Source organism: Athene noctua, chromosome 1, assembly GCF_965140245.1.
Source record: "Athene noctua chromosome 1, bAthNoc1.hap1.1, whole genome shotgun sequence".
Lineage (NCBI taxonomy): Eukaryota > Metazoa > Chordata > Aves > Strigiformes > Strigidae > Athene > Athene noctua.
The window spans coordinates 140,325,759-140,348,503 of record NC_134037.1 but is presented as its reverse complement, the minus strand read 5'-3'; the positions used below and the strand labels follow the sequence as shown (position 1 = coordinate 140,348,503).

Here is a 22,745-nt window from a genome sequence, read left to right as displayed (position 1 = left end):
GACATGAAAAGAGAGTAGTGAGACACTATAAATCATATAAAACCAGAAAAATTTATGCAAAATTATTTCATTTGAAACTGACAGATTCCCTGAGTGCACAATCCAAGTTAGTTGGGCAGTTTCTTTTGGTAATCTTAAAAATGTAGGTCTGGATTATGAGGAAGGATGAGGGGCTAGGCACTCAGCAGTCTGAAATTGGACCTCTCTTTCCAAACCATTTTAGCATACTAATGTCCAGAGTGGTTCGCACAAAATGCTCTTACAGCCTATTAGATAGTAGGAGTGGGTATCAGATGAGAAAAGAGAGAGCAATGAAGAACATTAAGTAATAGCTGTCATTTAAGCAAATTTCTCTTTACTGTAATTTTCCAGAGTATGAGGTTGTGTCAACTGAAAATGGAGCAAGTGATGGTGAAAAGGAGAAATCGATTATCACTACGAATCAAACCCATTCTACTGTGGAAAACCTAAAACCTGACACAAGGTAATTTAAATAAAATGATTTTCTAAGGTAATCCAACTAATTTAGACTGTCAGCTGTGTGCCATTTCAAATGAAGATACACATGTACATAAAACCAGATTGGTTTTACTCCTGATAGAAAGAAGCTATGCTTTGGTTTTGCTTTTTTTAAAAGTTAACAGATAAGATGCATCTGAGGAATCTTTACGAAATTTCCAAGAGTATTAATGGTCTGGACAAACTGCAGAAGTGACCTGTTCTATCAGAAAGATTAACAGTCAAATATAAGAATATGTACTGCTTTTAATCAAAAAATCTCTTGCACTTAGCAGATAAAGAAAAAAGGTGAACACAAGAAATATTAACCTGATATGGGAGATCAAGATTTATATGTACAGTTGTCTTTCTTGGGGGTTTAAGGATGCTTGACACAACTGACACAGGCTGCTTTTTTATTTAGATGCATGTTCATTCAAATACTGGAATGAAAGTTGGGCCACTGTACAAAGGTTGACTATTCCATTACACCATGGAGAAGAAAGATAACATTTGTCCTGTATATGTAGTTTTCTTTTAGTGTCTCAAAAGAGCTGGAAAGTTAAAAATGGGTCAGTGAATTCCAGTTGATGGCATTCATCTCATGCAACTAGTCCAAACAAGCATTATCATCCTTTTTTTAAAAAAATCTCATCAAAAATTATTCTTTTTTGTGGTAAAATTAAGAGCAGGGAAGAAAGCCACTTGACCTTTGTTTCTGTGGCCTATTGATTGCATCAGAAAGTTAATTAATGACATGTTGTTTTTTCCCATAAGACCATCCATTTGGCTTTGGTAACTAGATTTTTCTGTCTTGGATAAACTGCCCTTTTCTATTATTATCCATAAATTGTTAGCACAAAATTCTGCACAGAACTGTTATAAATAAATTTAGACTTACCAAGATTTCAAACCGAATTCCAAATTTATTGTTTGAATAGAGACAAGCAAACAGCGCTGGGTGTGCCGGGAGTCTCTGCTCCACCAAGACACACGCCAAGTTCTAAAAAGCAGCGTCTTTTATACTCCTGTACCACCATCCTAACCAATCCCCGCCCGTCAGGTAGTTGTCCTGCTCTTCTTCCATTGGGTCGTTTGAGTTGCTGGGGTGCGTGTCCTGCTCCTATGGGGTCTTTTGGAAGTCTCGAAGCCTTGGTCTCTTGGCGTGCTTTTCTCCTATTGGATCTTTTAAAAGCCTCATGATCCCATCTTTTGGCGGGCTTTTCTTCAAGCAGCAGTTACATGTTATCTCTAGGTGGGGGGGTTTCTGAGAAGCGGTTACATATTATCTCTAGGTGAGAAGCGATTGCATACCAGCTCTAGGTGGGGTTTCTGAGAAGCGATTACATTGTTTCAAGCGAATAGCACATTTTATATTTTATCCATAGATATTCAAACATTCATCATAATTATAATATAGGTTATAGTGATCACAAATCATTTCAGATCCACACAGGGTACCATATTCTATTTTTACAATATTTCAGACAGCAGGATATTACGGTTTGATATTTACAAATCATTCAAGCATAACATACCTGCCTTGCTTAACTTAGCAAATTAGTTACAATGGTTTATTACAGAACCCATCTTGAACTTTTATTTTTAGGCAATGTGCAGTTTAACCTGGGGTGTTGGTGCTTAGCTCATGTACTTGTGACCAGCAGCTCCTAGGAGGAGGAATGAGGAACTATTGCAGAAAGTGGAGGGGAAGAGAATTGGAAAAGAAAGGCTAGGGGAAATTGTGATACCCAAAAAGAGCTTCTTTGAGAGACCAAAACTTGTAAGATGGGCTAGAATCACTGCATATTGCATCAAGAATATCTCTGTTATTTCTTAAAGGCATGTGACTTGTGAAAGGGTGAACTGCCACTATATTGTTCTGTCTTGTTAAGAATCAATTAGGATATGTTAGCAAAACAACTGGAGACCAAGCATCAGTTTCCTCAGTCTCTTCCTCTTCAGCTGTGAAGGCTTATAAGAGACAGCAAAACAAGTTATTTCTGGAGTAGTGACTAAGAAGGGCATTAGGTGCTGCTAAACCTGTCAGGCTATGCTGTTTGTGTTTTCATTTCAGTTTGGCTTTGAAATAATACAATTGCATCCTTGAAAGGAAGTATGTGGTGTTAATGAGATTCTCTTATTCTAACATTAATAATGTTACTGAGATTCTCTTCCATTACACACTCATTGTGTCATATATGGTGACAGAAATGGGATGGATTTGGTTAGGTGTAGAAAAGACATGAAAGCAAAGTCCTTGATACTGAAAGCAATGTCCAGATGGCCAAAAGAGAAAAGGCATTTTTAGACTGCTCTTTGTTCAGAAAGGAAGCAAGATAGGAGGCAGGCAGACCCAGCTAGAACCATTGGAAAGGTTATAAGGAAGGCGAGAGCTACGCAGAATAAGGTTAAATGGTTTTTAACTTTAATTAGTAACAATTCTGTCAATCCTATGAGAGGACTTTCAGGTTTTTGGTAAGCAAGAAAAGACAGTGGAGAAAAGCTGTATTTTGGAGCATGGGTTTTGTAACAAGAAGCTAGATATGAGGAGTAATATTCCCCTGATGGGGTCATGACTATTAACACACACCCACACTCACACCCCCCCACCCCCCCAAAAGGGAAAGACAGTGAAAGTCTGTCTGGATTCACAAGACCATCACCTGAAATTGAAAACCTAGTGGTGCATGTCCCTCGAGGATTTAAAGGATGTCTCAGAGTGGCTCTGACTGATGAAAGTCTCATTTCAAAATGTGTGTTTCCTAATTTGGAGGACACCTTGAGAGCTTTGGCAGAAGCACAAGAAGTTGTTACTGTTACCATTTGAATCCAGGCTTGTTGGCACCCTAAATTCAAGGGAAGTAAGTGATTTAGACAGTTGGCGTCATGTAGACAGTATCAGTGTTGCAAGGAATGGCATATGTCCATAATAAAAGTCTCATCCCTGTCAGGAGCTGATAGCTCACTAGATAGAAAAAACAGATCTGTGGACAAAACTGACTGAAAATAGGAGGAGATTAATAAATTAATTAACAGAGTCCCTGAAATGTCTGCAGATTCAGGTAATACATTAAGACTGGGAAGCAGACTTTTCCATAACTAGCCTTAAAGGAAAGAGCTGTAGAAGAGGTGGAGCTGGAAAAGAAAGTTGGAAGAGAAAACAGAAATCCCTCTTGCTAATGATCAACATGTACAAAACTACCAGCAAGTCTATGGAAAGAGAGATGCTTAGTAGCAGAAGCACTAAGAAGGGGAATAACCTCTTGGCCTTGAAACATTTTGGAGAAGCTGACAAGCTGAATTTGAGAGTCTATTTTTCCAGCTTTCCTGAAGCCTTCAGTGAGGCCGTGTGAATCCCCTGTGCTGCTCTAAAGGTTCAGTGCATCAGAGCTGAAGACAGCTGGGGACAGACCTAAGCAAAGACTTTCCAAAAGGAATAAAAATGTTTGTGAATGTGGTATCTCAGTCTCCATGGGTAAATTTAAACCAGAAAGATCCTATAGCAGCAAGACAGTTCAAGCCTGTAGTTCTCCAGATGTATGCTCTTGAGGAGCAGTACATGTCAAAGATGGTCTGCAGACACGTTGCCCAAGGTCTGTCATCCTGTTGAGGTAAATCCGATGGGATATGTTAGTGCCTGGCTGAAAGATAACGAGTTAATCACTTGTATCCAGTGGGAGGGCAGCAAGACTAACAACTCTTCAGTGTGAAGGGGGCAGAACAAGAAGCAGGGAAAAACTGATCATGCTGTTTGTTTGCTTTTCTCTTTGACATTCTTCTTTCAAATAGGTCATACTGCTACACCTCTGGGAAGCTCTCCAGTAAGCCAGACACCCGTCTTCCTTTGAGCTGGCCTCTTGACAAGGCAGCTTTTAAAGTTTAGGAGTTAATGGCCAGACTTTGGATATTTAAGATATTTGGACAGTGTTAGGGAGGCAGCAATGAGAGACTCTTACAGTCTCTCATGAAAAATTGCATGTGTGACTGCAACTGTCACTAAGTACAAACATAGAAGTTAAATGGGATACAAATTTCTCTGAATCAGAGGATTATTATGTAGTATTCTGTGTGTCCATTTAGCTGTCTGAAAAGCAACTAGTTCTGGAAAAAAAAATAATGAACTTGAAAAAGGAGTTCTGACTTTCGGTACAATTCTCAGGTACTTGATTTTAACAGACTCATACCATGCTAATATGGAAATGAAAATGGACTTTCATAGGCATATAACAGCTTGTGAGGATTACTTTTAAACAAATAAAGTATGGCAGTTCGTCCTATCCCTTGTTTGTCTTACAAGATACATGCCAACTTTATGTGTGACTTGATTGCAAGACATTGAGACTGAGATGAAAGTAAAATAGTGATTTGAAAATCTGTCTAACCATGAGGACATACATCCTTTAAATAAATGTGGGGCACAGTCAGTTGCATGCCAATGCAACTTCTTGATTTTTAGAAAATAAAAATGTTCTAAAGGCTCCTGTGCAATGTGATTTTGTTGGAGCACTGAGACCCCTATGCTTTTTTCCAAGAAAAGGTACATTGTATGCACACCGTTCTCTCACAGTAAGGCATGCCTGACAGTTGACATTCATTTGGAGGGTTTTTCCTTATAGGATGAGTACGTTGGCCTCTTTTTCACCTGGAAAATTGCCAAATATGGAGCTTGCAGTATTTCACTATCACATCTTAGAAAACTTCTGATAGTTTAACTAACCTGGAAAGTTCAGATCTTGATACCTGTTATTTGGTTGGTCAGAGTTCTTGAAGATACTGCTGTTCCTGGCACTAAGCTGCTGTCTGGGTCCAATCTAGCAATCTGTTTAATTTCATCATATATTTTGCTTTTGATTGTAATTTTTACCTGAAATTTCTCAAAGCATGTAGTGTCATTATGCTATATGAGATAGATAACGATATATGTCTTTCTTTTACAGATAGTTAATTGGATATAACTGGTGCCTGAAGAGGAAAATGTTCTCTTGTTTTATGAATGTATTCTGCTTAAATGTTTCTGTTTATAGATGTGCTTCTATGATCTAATAATCACAGATACACAGCTGTGAATTACAACTTTGTACTGCAGTTAGCTTTTGTTATTACTTCCAAGAATTTTAGAGTAGATCCAGGTCAACTTCATTAAGCTCTGCCTTTCAGTATCACACTTAAACACATACCAAACTTTCTGCAGTTTTTGCCATTTTTATCCTTCAATTAGTCCTTCACTTGTTAAATGAGTGAAATAGCCAAATTCCATTTGTCCTTCTTCTAGTTAGTCTGAACCAAGTACTGAGCTCTCAGTTTTTACTGTTGTTCAAGCAGTGAGTGTCCATAACTGCTGTGCTTGTTGATTGACTCCGAGCAACCTAACATAACTTTTAAGTCGTTCCTGTCATGAAAAAAGGCCTGGACCAGATGATCTTTGTAGGTCCTTTCCAACCTAAATTACTGTATGATTGTATCTTAAGGGTAGCTTCTGACCTTCTAAATCTCCGTTTTGCCCAGTTTCTTTAATGCAGGACGAGGTGGTTTTGTATGTTAATGCAAATGTCATTCATTTCTTAGCAAAGAAAAATGAGAGAAAGGGATGCGCTGCTATGAACCAATCTGTCAGCTTAATTCTTCATCCTCCACATGGAAATTCTTCAATTTTTATACTGAGAAAATAATAACTTTTTTTTTTTTTTTTTTTTTTTTTGAGAAACATACCATTTATTCCACTTGGAAAATAGTCAAAGCCAAACCACAAGACTGATTGTTTTGGTCAAAGCAATTACAGTCTAGCTTCCAAGCAGTCATTTGATGAGTGAGACCTGTAATGTTCCATTGAACTTGTCATACAGACACCTTGGTTTTGAGTTTCCTTAAAAGGCTGCTTACACCGGAACTCCTAGTTTCATTGGCATACCCAGGATTCTCTGCTCTATGTCTGTTAGTTTTACATTAAAAACTGACCTTAAAAAGAAAGTATTGCATTAACTTCTCCTACAATAACAGTCAAACAAGATCTCCCATGTGTGTAAAGGAAAGGTCATTATCCACAATTTTCAACCTTCAGAGGCCTGAGATAGAAATGGGTTTACTGTGGTTGTTGTTCTCTTTACTTTGTCTCCTGTGTAGTAATGATGGTGTTCATCTGCATCTTTTCCTTTGCTAAAATCAATTTTACTGACCTTCAGGTTTTTCATGGACCTTTCCTAGCCTAGCATATTAAATGCAGATGCTGTTATTTTTTTGCTTCCAATTCTATTTTCCCATTTCCAGAGGAATTTTAGATGACAGGACTTTTTTTTGGTTTGGTTTGGGGTTTTTGGTTTGGTTTTTTTTTTTTATTAGTTTTAGAGTTTATTAACTCCTTAAAATTGATTTATTTTTTTGTCTTCCAGTCATCTGATATAGTATCATTTTGACATTTTCTGCTATTTCTGTTGGTTTATCTGGCAAAATGTGTAATTCTTATTTCTGTATCCCTGCTCTATCTTGAAGTATTTTTTATAATTAGGTGTACATTTCCTCTTTCATTCTGATGGTTTGTTTAAGGTCAATTAAGTTCATAGCATAGTGTCCAGGAAACTTTGCAGCACTAATTTCTATACAAGCCTTCAAAAAAGAGTCTGAATATTGTTGAAAACAGTTCTTATGCATGTTTGTGTTGGCAGTAATTGGAAGGTAGTAAAGAAAAATACTAAGACTGCAGGCAGAGATGTGCCAGATAGCTTTGGAGAAGTTCAGGTAGCCATTAGAGGATGTGTCCCACAGCTTGCTGGTGTAGATATTTAATAGAAAAAAAAAATATTAATAAGAATGATAAGAAACAAAAAGCCATTCCAAAGCTTTGGGAAGCTTCCCTTTAGGTACTGATCCTTTGCCTGGTTAAGTAGTTTGGTGATTTCAAATATAATTTTCTCCTTTTTAAAAACATTTTGAGTGGTCTCTTTTGGACTTTGGGTTAGATTGTGTCCCAAGGCAAAGTATATTTCCATCCATGAGGTCTCTTGAGGAATATAAATAATAAGAAATTTTAAAATAAATAAATACCGAAGGCCCCCCAAAACACAAAAACCAACCAACAAACCAACCAACCAAAAGTGTGAAGTAAACGTGAAATGCGTAGGATGTATGCATGTACCAAACTGTTTTTATAACATGTGTAGAAGTCTTCAACCCTCTACTGAATAAGCTTTTGGTGCACTTATACACAGTAATTGATACCTACCTGCTCATGCTGTTATTACCATTATCTAGTATTGTTTTGTATTGCTGTTAGCACCCGAAATGTGCCATAACAGAAATTTTTAAAAATCTACCAATGCAGAGAGTTTAGCTTTTAACAAGAGATCATCAAGAGATGAGAACTACAGTGAAAGCTGCAATGAAGAAAGTGGCAGAAAAATGCTGGACTCTTTTGTACTCTATTACAAAAGTAACAGATTTTTGTACTAAATTGCTGTTGATGTCCAAGTTCATGGGTAAGCATTTCTTAACTTGTCTCAGCCCTCCTTCCAAGTTGGTTAGGAGAAAGATTCCTCAAACAAGCCCAGCACTTTTTTTTTTCTTTCTTTTTTTCATTCCCTTCTCTTAAACCTAGTTTTATTTGCTATGTCTGACAATACTGCTACTGAAGCACACTCTGCAAAGACAGAGAGGCTCTATACATTGAGAAAGTCCTGCATGATTGTCATCTAACCACCAGCAGCCATCTCCCCAGAAATTGACCCTGAAGTCCCAGGACTGTACTGATCTGCTCCAGTCCTCCTATTATGGTGAAAATATCTCTTCACCTGATTTCAGCTCTGCCATCTTCAGTCTTCTCCTTTCGCATGCTTTGAAAAATGCAGAAGCAGCTGCAGCTGCATCTGCCAAAGCTCCATGTGGAATAGCCATTTCCTATGGTGGAAAAATACACTGTGCAGAGTAATTACTCTAAGTCAAGTCCATTTAATCTGCACAAAGACTTTTATTGTCTTATGCAGTTTGGGAGGATTTGGGAAGCCTAATCTCCAAAGTTTGTAGGATAGCAATCTTATAGATGTTAGAGGTGTGACACATATATTGGGTAGCAGAGTTTTTGGCATCATAGGCATACAGACATAAAGGTGGAATATAGACTCAAGTTTCTCATGAATAAGTCTAGCTAAGAGGTAGACATGGGATAATCATTATGTAGCTTTTCTATTTCCCTTTATTAACTTTACCCTACATACCTTCTTGAACCTCTAAGCATTTTTTTCCCCTCCCCTGTGGTTTGCATAAAAGCGCATCTTATTACAGCAGGTACCCTTTTTTTCACCATTTTATTTTTATTTTTAAAATCTTTCACCTGACACCAAAAAGGGAGACTTTAAATGGTTTTCTATGAAGAGAGCGGCATCATGCCTTAAAATTAGTTAGATCTGTAAACTCTATCAAATTGCGAACTCAGTCTGACTTTTCCCTTCTCTCCCTTTCAGTTTTAGTCAACTAGTTACTTCTCTTCATCTCCATGGTTGTTTGTCATTCTTGTACTGTTGCAGCCACTGCTATTGTTTCAGAATTGAATTTGGCAGAGGAAAGGAGCCTGTGATGGTTGGGCACCTGTAAAAACACCTACCACAAAACTGTAGAATTGTATATATTTTAGTTTTAAAAATTTGCTCTTTAACATTAATAGGATGCTCCCCTAATTGACTAAACTAAACTTTGGACATTTCTTTATTACTTTCCTTTTCTTCAATTTTGTTTATATGTTTACATGAGCTGAAATCTCTATGTGTAGATTTTAGTTCTTTATTTCAATCTTGCCATAATTTTCCCAACTGTGGTTTGATCTTTTGCAGAAATCCTAGTGGTCCCTAGACCACAATTTGAAAAACACTGCTTGGAAAATATTTATCTTCAGTTCTTCTTTTGGTCTTTTTATGGAGTTAGAGAATTGATGGGTCCAAGTTTATTGACTTAAGTTTTTTGGGAACAGGACTGTTTCCTGTGAAGAATGTTGCCTGATGAAACTTAAAGTAGGACATATCAGCTCTTGAGGACAAAATATTTGTTCAAAAGTCAGCAAAATACTTAAGTTTGTTTCAAAATCTTCCACTGTCATGTCCAGCTTGTGATTTTCTGCCTGAAAAAGGCATGTAAATCCAGTTTGCAAAATCTGCGAAACTCTTATTCATGTGAGATCCAGATATGCCAACTGTACACCTTTATCTTTAGTTCACACTTGCCTGTGTCATTACCTGCCGAGTCCCTGCACCTGCCCAGTCTAGTTCCATAAGAGCATTTCACCTGCTCAGTTTTTGTCCTTTCCTTGTAGCCAATCAAAAAACTCTAGGACAGGAATCCTAGGTAGTGATCTTCGTATTTCCCTTTTGATTTCACGCAAAGAGACCTAAACAGATTATTATCATCCATAAGGTCAAACCATAAACTCCCAGTAAAGCAATAAGACATGCCATGTTGATCTATCAATGATCAAAATTACAACGGTAGTTCTAGATAAGGTGTTCCTGCTGTGAAGGAATCAGGAAAAGTTCTTTGGAGTCTTTTATCTTTAGACATGAATTAATTTGTACATTTTCCAAAATGTATCTTCTAGCTTTTACTTTAAAACACCCAATGTATTAGCAAATCTTCATTTATGCTTCAGCGATTCTTTGGAAGAATTTCCAACTGCTCTGCTACAGATCTCTGGTTAACAACCTTTTCTACCAGATAAAAATATTTATTGACCAAAGAGTTACTGTACCACATGCCCAGTGCGAATATTAACTGCTCAGATCCAATCCATACAAAAAGCATGTATTTGTTTAAACAATTTGAAGTTGATAATGAAGAAGATTCTGTGTCTATAACTTATTGTTTAATTTATTATTTATTTAATGCGTCCCTCCTACAGTAGGGCAATATGAGTTGCTCAAAATGGTCTAGCAGCATGTTTGAATAAATGTTAAGATTACTCCAAATAGACTTTTTAAAGCTCAAAATAATCATATTTAGCTTAGAAATATCCATGAGTTATCCACAATGCATCTGTTCAGCAGGCCAATCTTTGTAAGTATTTCCCTTAAAAAAAGAAAGCCCTAGAAATAAAGGCAATTGCTTATGTAAGCAGTTTGAAAGTTAAATATTGCCTTAGAATTACTGCAGATGGAAACCAGTTGCTTGGTACTGCATGATTAGTCCACTGAGGTTAATTAGCAAGCTGTTCAGGTTTTGCAGGAGCCAAGAAGCAATGAGAGGTAATCCAGAGTTTGGACTGAATTACTCTGCCTCTTCTAGGGACTTGCAAATGGAATTTACAAATTTCCAACCCTGAAGAGAGTGGTGGGGTTTTTTCTTTAGAAAATTGCTGTTTGGAAACAATTTCAGCAATACATTACAATGCTATGTTATAGTCATGAGCTACCAAGTTGTTGTTGGTAAGTGATCCTCCATAAGTCAAGAGATGGATGTTTAATTGCTCACTTCTGGGATTCTCATTTTGCTCTGTGTTTCGTCTCTATATTAGGGCCCATTTTCTAGGCCTACACTCCTTTTGACTTGTGTCCTGTGGATCTGCCTCACTGATGAACAAACGCTCTGTGTTGAGAGATTCACAATGTATGCACTCAAAGATTATAAAAAGTCTCTCTGCAGGTGGCATGCATGGGACAGATTATTGCTTATTGCTCATGGGGAAGGCATGAAGAAGGTGCTGTTGTCTGGGTGCATACTTGCTACTCGTCAGGGTGCTTTGGCACGGAGGGTGTGCAGGTCCTACAGGGAGGTGCTGAGCCGCTGCTGAGCAGTGAGGAATTCCCAGGTTGTCACCAGCCTGGAGCTGGGAGAACTGAGAAGCGGCATGCTGGGATAGCGTGCGCGGGAAGGAAGAAAATACAGAGTTTGTTTCTAGCTCTGCCTTGATGCTTACCTCTTAGCTGTGTCCAGTGTCCACTGTCCACCCTTGTAACTCTCTTTCCCCACTGGTCTGTCTGGTGTCTTCTGTGTAACATTTTATGTTTGCAACTGTCTTTCGATGGCTCCTTATCTAGAGTTTCTAATTGAAAGTGTAAGTTTCAGCTGAGCTGCAGAGTTAGAAACAACCTTGTCTTGCCTGTCCACCACTGTTAATCAAGTACTGAGGGGTGGGAGATGTTTTTCTTCTCTCTTGGTTCTGTTTTCATAGCACTGTGTTTGGTTCTCAACACAGCTGTGATGAAAAGAGATCTTGAGATAACTATGGTACAGACTGGTGTTGTGCGACATTACTATGGAATGATAAGAAAGAGACTGCGCAGTATCTTTTCATTACTTCATATATTTACTGTTACCGTATATTCAAGCAGTTGGTTCTTTGCCTTGGCTGAGCTCCTGTCCCTTTTCACCGTTGGTGGGCCTGAGTGTCACTGACATGGATGTTTGAGTACTTATGAATGAAAAATGTGCAAATAAATAGCAATGTGTTTTACTCAATCTCTGCTTATCAGATTGCCTCTAACCTCTCCTGAACTGTTCCCCTTGCCAAGAACTGAAACTGCATGTGTGAGAGGAGACAGACTTAAACCAGTGGTGTATTAAATCGAACGTTAATAGTATGTGCACAAAGAATTGTCGAAAGGACTTGTAAAATATGTGTTCAAAGAGGCCTTATACAGTTAGGTCAAAGAATGTCTCAGTGTTTTCAGAGCAAGAAATTAGGCCTTTTTTTTCTTCTCCTGGAGGCAAGTAGCACCAAAGTGTGTGTTGGCAGTTTGCTTGCTCCAGACTCTGAAAGAATGCTTGGTTTGCAAAATTTTCACCTCTTCCCTATTTTATTCCCCAGTTATGAATTCCATGTGAAACCTAGAAACCCTCTCGGTGAAGGTCCAAGCAGCAATGTTGTGGCATTCAATACTGAATCAGGTAAGAACTTCCAGGGGTTGGACAATCATTTACAGTGGCTTTAGTATACATGTTTGTGGGATATATGAAAGGCTCTAAGATTAATTTTGTGTGTTGCTTGGTCTTGCCCTTTACTGTCTCCAGATTGGCTTTTCACTGCTGAGCTTGTTATGGTAGTGCCTGGAAGGTCAGCCTGAGATCAGGTCTATGATGTGTGAGGATGTAAGATGGCCAGACTGCAGGGGAAAAAGAGGAGCACAGAGAGTTTGTCCAGTGTTCATTATGAAGAAACTAACCTTACCCTTAGAGAAGGCTCAGTCATTTAAAATTATTATTCCTGACCTTTTTGTATCTATCAACTCATTAATAACTTCTGGATGGGGAACACGAGGTTCTTCTTTGGGCTGGTGTGTTTACAGGCACTTTTGCTACCTGTTCAATAAGGCTGCTGTATAATAGTGATGTCTTTTGGCTGAAATAAGGATTGAGAAATAGCAGTTGGGAAAAGTCAGTGTCCCGGTATGTCCTCTTCCATCTTGTTTACTCTCCTGAAAAACTGGTAAAGAGGTGTATACGAGCCTATTTTACCCACTGGTTGGTTCCCAAGTCCTATCTGACTCAGAGGTGAGAATCAGAGAGTGCCTTTGCTTTCCCTATTTCAGTTCCCCATGAGGCTGACTATAGCTGACTTGTTGACTTTATGCAAGCAAGATACCATCTTTTGTGTGGAAGTGTTTATTGCTTGATAGTACTTAAGGACCTTATAAAACACAATATGGGTTTAGCTTTTTTTAAAGGATTTTCTCAGTCTGCATTTTGATCCAGGTGTAATAATATAATAGTCCTCATCTAGTGCTGTCACTGATGGATGGATGAGAGTTTTGGCTGAGCAAGGGAATAGTCAGGGAGGAGTTCAGACCATGCCACACGTATTTATAAACTGTGAATACAGTCTTTGTAATCCTAGATTGTTAAAACTGAAAAAATGTTTATGCCAAACGCAGTTTTCATGTATGACAAGGCTTGTGTTCATGAATGACAAGGCTTGCTGTTTAGCTTGGACAAATTGAGCTGTCAGTTTTATTTTTTCTTAATTGTGCACATCCTTTTGTCACTTTTGGGCTTTCATAGCCAAGTTTTGTGTGGCAAGTATTAAAGAGGGGTCCTTTTCATTATTTTATTCTAAGTTTTGAAATTGAAATTTTTGAAAAAAATTAGGTTTTGCTGGTTACAGCAAACTCTTGTTTTTACACAAGGAACTATGTTCGACTGGTATTGTCCCATATGTAAAAAATTTTAAAGGGCCACTGATACTGTAGTTTCACATAAGAAATACATTTCTTTTAATTTCATTTAATACAAAAGTGAACTTTGCTTCCAAAACTCTTTCTGTTTCACAAATTACAGCTTGTGTCAACTGTAGAAAATTGCTTACCAATGCTTTTCCATTGAAATATTGGGAAAATTCATTTTACAGTGTCTGATTGAATGTTTGTTTTCTTCCCCCAGCGGACCCAAGAGTGAGCGAGCCAATTTCAAGTAAGCCTTTTCTCTATAGTATAGTGTCTTCTGATCAGGAATTTTTTCAGAAATGCGATAGCATAATTTTACGAGGGGGGTGTGGGTGTGGCTGTACTGCACCACCTAAATGAGTTATGGAATCAAACAGCATTCACACATGATTTCACTCCTTCCACCCGTACCTCTGGTAAGGAATTCATGCCAGGTTGCTTGTTTACCTGAGCGGAATGCAATCAACGTGATGCGATGCTCCCGCAGCAGCTGGGATGGCTTCAAACCAATGTACATAAATGAGCCAAGGACAGCCTCATATTTTCTCAGCCTTGTCATTAAAGCAAAAGAAAGCTCTGCAAAATGAATAAGCTACTCCACACTTTTTAAGTGAGTTAACAGAGCACAACTCAGGCGATACTATTTATCTGCCATAGTGTTTTAGAAACAATTTCTGCTTCTGAATTCTTGATCAAGCTCTGCTTTATCAGGCCATTTACAAGACCTCTTGCTGTCTTCGGTGGGAGGTCAACTGAGCTTTTGAAAACAGCTGAGATCGCTCAAGCAAATTGGGCTGCTTTTTGCATTTGTAATGGCATCACTTTGACAAACACTGAGACACCATTTCTTTCCACATAATTAATGACATTTAATTTTTATGTGTATTTTTGTTAAATCATGTACAATTTGCTGCAAGTTGACTGTCCTGGCTTGAACCCACTGAAAAACAGTGACTGCATCACACTTTTTGTAAATGAGTTTTGCCAACACACAGACATTGTCCCCCTAACGCGGTCCTAGAATAAGCTTATTCCAGACTGACACCACACATAGAGAGCAGAAGCAATTCACTGCATCAATCATAGCTGCATCCTTTGGTGTTTCCCTGAAATATCTTTCATGTTCAAAATGCAGGTGACTGGTGCCATGGTGCATTTTGTTCCATCAAGGTTTCTAATTCTATTTATTGGACTATATTCATTGCACATCGTTTTGTATGCAGCATCATGCTTCAGCCTCTTTCCTCCTCTCCTGCAGTGGGAAAGGATGCTATCTGGACTGAAATCCCATTCAATTCGGACACCTATTCAGAATGCAAAGGGAAACAATACGTAAAGAGGACTTGGTATAAGAAGTTTGTAGGTGTACAGCTGTGTAATTCTTTGAGATACAAGATATACCTCAGTGATTCACTTACAGGTAAGGGACTTTCAAGTCAGTGTTGCCCACATTATACACTCCTTAAAGATATCATGGTTTCAGAAATAAGAGATTTAACAAGACGAGCTCTGCTGAAGTGTGATCGGGTATGTTTAATCTAGTCCATAGACAGATTAATCACCAACAGTAATCTGCTTGTGCGCAGTAATCGCTGATGTGTTTGATAATGAGTTTTCAGACTCAAGAGTTACTTCTCTGTGGTGATCATCTGATTTAAGCACCTGTTAGTATCATGGGGGTCATACAGAAAATTGATAAAGATCAAGTCTCTGCCAGGGAATACTGTAAAGGCACCAAATTGGTATTTAAAGGGTAGCCTGGAATAGCTCTTAATTAGAGGATTATGACCTAATTTTAGACCAGGATTAGACTCAGTCATTCCCATCCCATTTGGTAAACATCTGGTTACTTCATTACTGTGAGGCTTATAAATACATGACTTCAACTCTAGTCAACAAGTTTTACTCACCTGCTTGACATTTTTGTATTGTTTCCAATTCCCCATTTTTGCTTATAATGCCCTTTTTCCCCTCTTGTTTTTCTTGTGTTTTTTACTAACAGCAGCCTCCTGGCATTATCTTCTCAAGTTTTGTTCAGTGTCTTAAGGTCACTAGAGTGTGATGTATTTAAGCTCTGAACCAAGTGACGCATGCTGTGTGTGAGCTGGGGAAACAGCCTGTAAAGTGTTTTTCAGTTAGCTGATCGTTAAGCAGAATTGTGTCTCACACAGATTGTACAAGCTATATTTAGAACTATATGAACTTCTCATAATCCATCCCAAGCCCCCGGGTTTCTTCTCTACAAGGTCTTTTATGAGAGATGCATGGACAACTCCATCACAATGGTGTTAGTGTGGCATCCAGAACACAAAAAGCTGTGTGTGGGAAAGTGCAAGTTAGGCAGTATGTTCATCATGTTGGATTGAATTAACTAGCAGAAACTGTGGCTGAAAGAATCTACTAACCCAGAGTTGCCCCATCTCAGAGCTCAGCACGTCACAGGAGCAGGGCTCTGGTCTCTCCATGTAGGAACACGGAAAGCAAAGAGCAGGGGAGTGTAGGGCAGCCCATGCCGCTATAATTTTAAGCGGCCCGGCTGTGCACCCAGCCTCATTCTCTCCCATAAGCAGACCAGGAAGGAAAGCCCTGTCATTAATATTAAGAACAATACCTCATATATAAATAATATCTTGGCAATTATGCGAATCAAAGAGACTGTTTTGAACAGGGGTATCATTCATTCAACTGTTGCTCTAACCAGCTGTGATCAAATGACAAACACTGGCAGCAAGGCATAGTGTATCGCAAAAGCAGCCAGGAAAGGAAATAGCAGTGCTAATCTAGCAGGACTAGACTTCAGCCCTAAATCAAGTGAATTAACACTGCAGTGAAAGTACTTCAATCTCCAAAGAAAAGTTTAATGTATCAGGAGCCCATTTTCCTATTTTCATTAGGTTGTTTTTGTTCTTGCTGGAAGGGTGGTGATTTAACTTCACTGGAGAAAGATGATGGTACCACATTGCATTCATTATACACGCTAAGTCTGGTTCTTGCACTGGGGTTGTGAGAAGTAGTGCTGACCAGTTGTCACAATGTTTGAAAGAACTGAAATATTTATGTAGAAGAAAAGCTGCTTTCCCCCCCCTTCCTAAGTGAGACTGTCGTGGCACGGGCCTCTGTATGCAGGTGAGAAAGTTTCCGATGTGAAGGCAGCCTCCGTTCTGGCGTTTCACTGTCGCACAGGTCCCATGGAAGCGCACCTGCTAGCGCCAGCGAAGGGCTGCGCCTGGGTCCGAGTTCCACCTTACCCTGAAAATGTCTTCCAAAGCTTTGCTGTTTAAGCTGCGTAAGGATCCTGAAATTCAGGTGCCTTGTACAAAGGCTGTTGTATAAGGCAGCTAACAAGCATATCTTTGCGTGCTGGTTGTTAGTGTGAATCTATACATCCAGTGTTGCAGAATTCATAATGTATAAAACAAAGATGGTATCTAATTTTCTTAAGACCACCCATAAGGGAACACTGGGAAAAAAAAAAGATATTACTTTATGCTAGAATTGTTGTCCCCAAAAGAGAAAGAATAATGTAGTCATTTATTAGCTAAATGTTTTTAAGTGTGTTCCTTTATTATGGAAAGAACTGGGCAGTAAGAATTTAATAGCCACTAGGAATGCTGTTAATTTATGTATAGCAATTGTCTGAGTTATGCACAGGTTATGCTGTGGGCCAGAAGGGTATGTGTGTATCTGGAAGTTACTGTTCTTGTGTTAGCCATAAAAATATCTGGTTTATTCTGTCTCCTGTGAAGAAAAACTGATCTACGTTACACTTGCCAGGACTCTTCTATAAACCAGCATCTACTGCTGACCTCATTTAACAGTCCTCCAGAGCAGTCACTGTAGGCATTCCAGAAAAGCAAGCCTCCTAAAAAAAAGTATTTATTGAGGGGGAGGAAAAAAATTAATTCTAAGTGTGACCTTCAAGAGCCATGGAAAAAAAAAAAAAAAAAAAAGCTGTTTTGGGCAGCCTGAATGTTCTTAATTTCAGACAAAAAAATTGCTGAGAGGAACTCCCTCTGACCAGTTCTCCTATGGAAAAAACATGCCTGCAGCCAAAACTAGATAGTAATAAATAATTTTCTAAAGCCAGAGAAGAACTGCATGCACAGAGACTGTCAGTTGGAGGTGAGAATTTTTGGCGAAGTATTGATCAGATCACAAAAATATGAGAGAGTTTATCGGGAGCAGTATGACAAGCCACCTCACCATCTTGCAAGTGGCCAGACTGGCACAGATTCAAAGCTACAGGACACCCAAATTCTAGTGAGTAACTGGACTTTCTGCTTAGCTTATACCTGAGTACTGAGCCTATTTCTAAATGCTCTCACTTTTCCTTTCAACCTCACAACCAAAGGTTGACCATAGTAAGAACAAGTGGTATGCAAGGAGTTTAGAAAGAAGGGTAAGTGTATCTGAAAATGTTTCCTGCCAAGGCTTGGGAAGAGAAGGTAGCATGCTTTCCTCCATCTTCTGAACTGAACATTATTAATGTCATGCAAATCAAATCTTTAAGTAAAAACATCTCGCTGTCAAAACTCCTTCACTGTGTGTCCTTCACTCCTTCCTTTGTCCTGTTAACAGGATAAGTACAACCCATAACATCAGCACATGCCTTGTTTTCTACTCAGTTGCAATCAAGTATCCTGTTAAGAAATCCTGCAAATACATACACAGGCATGCTTCATGCTCTGGATAAGCAGTTACTGTACCGAGGTCATCTGTTTGTTAAAGGATATCACTTGCACATACATGTTGTAAAAATACGGTGATTTATAAAACAGGCCTTGGCTGTGTTAAAGGTGGTCTATAAAAACATCTCTGAAGGTGCTGGGGGCTTCCTGACAGGGAACCAAACCTCCCTTCCATTCAAATCACTAGCAAAACTTATCTCATTTTTGATGCAGTCAGGATGGGGTTCTAGGTAATAACAGAATTTCACTTACTGTATGAAGCATAGGGAGGACATAGGGAGGAGAAAAAATACATTCAGGCATAGACTGTGGCCAGGAAGAGGGCACTTCTGTCTACAGCTGTGAGCGCTGTACTTGGAATATGCACATAATGTTCAAATTCCAGCTCCAGTTCCTGAGAGGAAAAGAATCATAGCATTCACCTTGGCTTCCCCACAGAGCGAAAAGCACAGCCCATTGCCTCTGGTGGGTTTTGGAAAGTGGAAATAGCTCTCACTAAACTGGACATGGATTTTCAACCTTGCTACTTCTTTGCTTTCAGGAAAGTTTTATAACATAGGAGACCAGAGGGGCCATGGAGAAGATCACTGCCAATTTGTAGACTCGTTCTTAGACGGAAGGACAGGACAGCAAGAAGATCTACCAGTCAAAGATGGTAATTCCTTACACCTGTCTCTGTAGCAAACTCTGGCAATTCCTTTGTGTGTGTGTGTGTGTGTGTGTGTGTTTCATTTTCCTGCTAGAAAGTGGATTCAGCGCCCTCTGCTGGGGTGGGCAATGGAAGGGGCCTACCAGCTTTGCAGGCAGAAGAGAGGCCAGAAGGTTTTGAAGATGAACAGTGACTTATTAAAGGAAAGTTATGACTTGGGTTCTGTTAGGTAGTAAACAGCCTCTCTCCTGTTTAAAACATCCCAACAGATTATTCACAGTTGGTATTACATACTTAAACTCAACCACAAATTTGAGTTTGCAGAGAGGCGTGAAGTCTTACGTTCAAGCTAGCAAGGTTGATTTAAAGTGCCGTAAATCATCAGTTGGGCATTAAACAGCTTTGTTTAGTGCTAATGAGAAACTAAAAAGTTATTACTGGAAAATATAATTCATGCTGCAGTAATTCTGTGCTCACTAATTCAAACCAGGTGCCTAGAATTCCAGTCTGGTCTAAGTGGCCATGGGACTGGCTGTCCTAAGCACAGCTGTGACCTGCCTGGCTATTTTTCAAATGTTGGTGAGGCTCAAGCATAGGAAAACTGTCCTTCTGTCGCTGCACTCCTGCCTTGCATGTCGGCAGCAGTGCCAGCGCAAGGTATTCTGTTCCCTCGTGGGGTAGGAACAAGGCTGTGTTGATGCACGTGTGCATGCTGAGTGTGTCACAGAATGTTTTACTGAGGAAAACATCAAAAGTTTTCAGTACAATATCAGAGTGTTGACCAAACCTTCCTGTACCTGGTGCTTTGTTTATAAAACACCTTACAGAAGTACAGAAATGCATCCAGGTAGGTGTGGGAGATTAAAGTGAAGTGCCCAAATCTTTCACAAGTTTTTCTGAAAACAAAGTAGGTTAACAATCTGAAAAGTGTTCACTTATGTATTTTGGTTTGTTTTGTTTTTTCAGAGGGCTTTGCTTTTCCTTTCCCAGTCCGTGTTGCCCATTTGTGAAGGTGTTTGTTTGTGTAAGGGATTGTTTGAAGGCACTTTGGCACTGAGGGGACAGCAGACCTCTCAGTTGTACCAGATTCACCTTTTATAAATTCACCTTTATTTATAAAATCTTTTTAAAAGATTTTCTAGATAACAAAACCCCTTTTACATAAAAAGCTCACTACTCCAGCTTAGAACACATTTAAAACCCATTTGTTTTCAGTGACTGGATTTGCTTGAGTGGATTCATGAGCTACATTCATTTTTAGGAAAAAAACAAAACCACTCAACAACAGTCAAACAAAAAAAGTCCCCACCTTTTCTGTAGCTTGTATTCTAGTAAATGAACTGAACAGAGGGAAGGCCAGACAGCTTGTCCAGTGCTGCTCAGTTCCTCCCTGGCTGCAGCAAGCTGAGGTCTGTTCAAACCGGAGTTAACTACCTATATTTGACCTGAAGCACTGGGGGGTTGGGGGGGGGGGATCATGACTGCTGCTGCTGCCCAATAGTTGCAGAATAGTATTTTTTTGTGTGCGCACGTACACATGCTTTAGCCACAAATACATTTCTGATGATCAGGTAGGATTCAGCACTAACTGCTCACTTTGATGCTTAACGTTAATTGTTTGAGTGGGAAACTATTTGTTAGTAGTGTGCTACAAAATAGACTGAAAGCAGAAGGTATTATCTTTCCCGTGGGGAGGGGGAGACAGCGTGAAATAGCCCCAGCTCTCAAGCTTCACTGGACCGTTGAGGCAACTGCAGTGGGGACTATTTAATCATTGTCTGGGAGGTGGGAAGGCACCCATAAAAGTTTTATCATGAGGATAAATGGGTTAAATGTGGCTTTCTTTCATTTACATTATCTGTGTCTCTGTAAAGCTTAACTGTGATTATTTGTTCTATATTCTAGAAACAAATACTTTTTTTTTCCTTGTAGCTAAACCTAGCTTGAGCTAAAAGTAAATTTGGCAGGAAGGAATTTCAATCCTACTGGATCGATCATTCATCCTTAAAACAGAGGCACTAGAAAAACTTTGGCATATCTGGGAGCACAATGCTCCAGGGCAGGCAGGCTTTTCTTTTGAGTTGGGTGCACAAATGCCAGCAGTTTCAGGGTGTGAGTGCACGGATGGGCAGCAAAACAACTGGTTTGTGTGCAGCAGATGGGTTAACAGCTGGAGGACTAGTTTAGCCGTTGACTGCACAGCATACAGGCTTCTTGGGGAAAGACAGGGTTGTCTGGGGGCCTCGCTCAAACAATAATTTGCTCTCTGTTCCAGGATTTTTCAGGGCAGTTCGTCAGGAACCTGTCAAATTTGGGAAGATAGGTGGGGAGACTCACATTAACTATGTTCGCTGGTACGAGTGTGGAACATCGATACCTGGGAAATGGTAGACACGCCCTGAACTTGGTGAAAAGGCCCAGCACTTCCCACCCTGTCCAACACAGGCTCAAAGAAGGAAATGTTTATGGTGTGCCTGGCACTTCAGGAAGTTTGCTGATGTGCAAGGGTTTATACAAGTCTAATGCCAATACTGCATTCATTGTGTAATAGCGTAGGCTGCTTACTGTAGTTATCCAGTTTTACAGATTTGTTTTTAGATTAAAAAAAATCCCAAACAGGCTAGGGACATGGTGTAGGATAATGTATAGGGAAGCTGGCTCCCTATTCTTGAGGTGTGGTTTATATGGTATTTTAAAAGATACGGTGTGTATATTATTTATCAGTGTTGTAATAAATATTTGAGGCACAGTTCCGGCAGAGTTGGTTATGGATTGCAGTGTGCAGTAGTTTCTAAATATTCACTTCATCTAATGTAAGTGCCATAAGCTACCTGTCCACATCCAGTGGTAATGCCTTCCCAGTCAGAAATTACAGAAAGGGCCCTACAGTTTTTAATATCCCACAACCAGTAAACTTGAAGCGCTTTCTCCTTACACATACAGACAGTTTATGCTCCTGCCACAGCACAGAGGTAGGTTGCTATATGTGCAGCTTTAAACCATCAGGTTAGTGGGTTTTTTTCCAATGCTTCAGCTCCAGCACAAGAGCATGTTCAGCCTCTTGTGCTGGAGTCAGAGCCGCTGCCTGGGAGCTTGGCAGGGACTGGTTGCTGGGTTTGGTTTCCCCCAGTTAAAGCCAATGGGCACGTACATACACAGAATAAAAAAATGAGACTGGCCTCCGCAGCTGTGGCTTTTCACGAAAATGTAGTTTTCAGAGACTGAGACTTACTGGCTCAAAAGCCAAATGTATGTACAGTTCAGGGGGGCTTGGAAAGATAAATGAAGCAGGGAAAAATAAGCTACTTATAACAGCATAATCGGGTTTATTTTATTTAAATAAAAAAGAAAAAAAGTGGTCTAAAACATTGTTCATTGGGGACAAAGGAGAAATAGTAATCACTGAACTTTAAAACTGCTTTAGAGTACTTTTGACTAAAACCTCACCCAAAGCTACTTGTTGTACTGCTTGAACATTTACAAACTAAATAAAGAGATGTAGGTTTTTTTTAAAGGTGTTATTCATTACATTACTAACGTATTGAAAATATATGAACAGGAACACTCAGATATATATATAGTAGAAATAGTCATTTATAGAAAATGCCTTATAAAGTACATTGCAGGTACACTGTACTCCTAATAAAGTATTTTTTAATCAAGTGTTTTTCTTGGTGTTTTACATGAAAAGCAGTGTTAGTTTCTGGGGGAAATGCTGTTATGTCAGGAAGCATTTTTTTCTGAAGCAGGCGCACATTAACTGCCGCTGCACAGCCA

General features: G+C 39.3%; 1 protein-coding gene across 12 annotated transcripts in view; it reads left to right on the top strand.

Moving 5' to 3' along the window:
* ABI3BP (ABI family member 3 binding protein) overlaps positions 1-22,591 on the top strand; it is a 192,773-nt gene extending 170,182 nt beyond the window's left edge. For all 12 annotated transcript variants that reach the window (XM_074898200.1, XM_074898258.1, XM_074898193.1 and 9 more), the window contains 6 exons: positions 373-484; positions 12,281-12,360; positions 13,849-13,878; positions 14,890-15,051; positions 18,861-18,974; positions 21,244-22,591. In XM_074898200.1, the coding sequence (XP_074754301.1) occupies positions 373-484; positions 12,281-12,360; positions 13,849-13,878; positions 14,890-15,051; positions 18,861-18,974; positions 21,244-21,359 (614 nt within the window). In that variant the 3' untranslated portion in view covers positions 21,360-22,591. The remainder of the gene's footprint in view (positions 1-372; positions 485-12,280; positions 12,361-13,848; positions 13,879-14,889; positions 15,052-18,860; positions 18,975-21,243) is intronic.
* Positions 22,592-22,745: the final 154 nt, after the last annotated feature.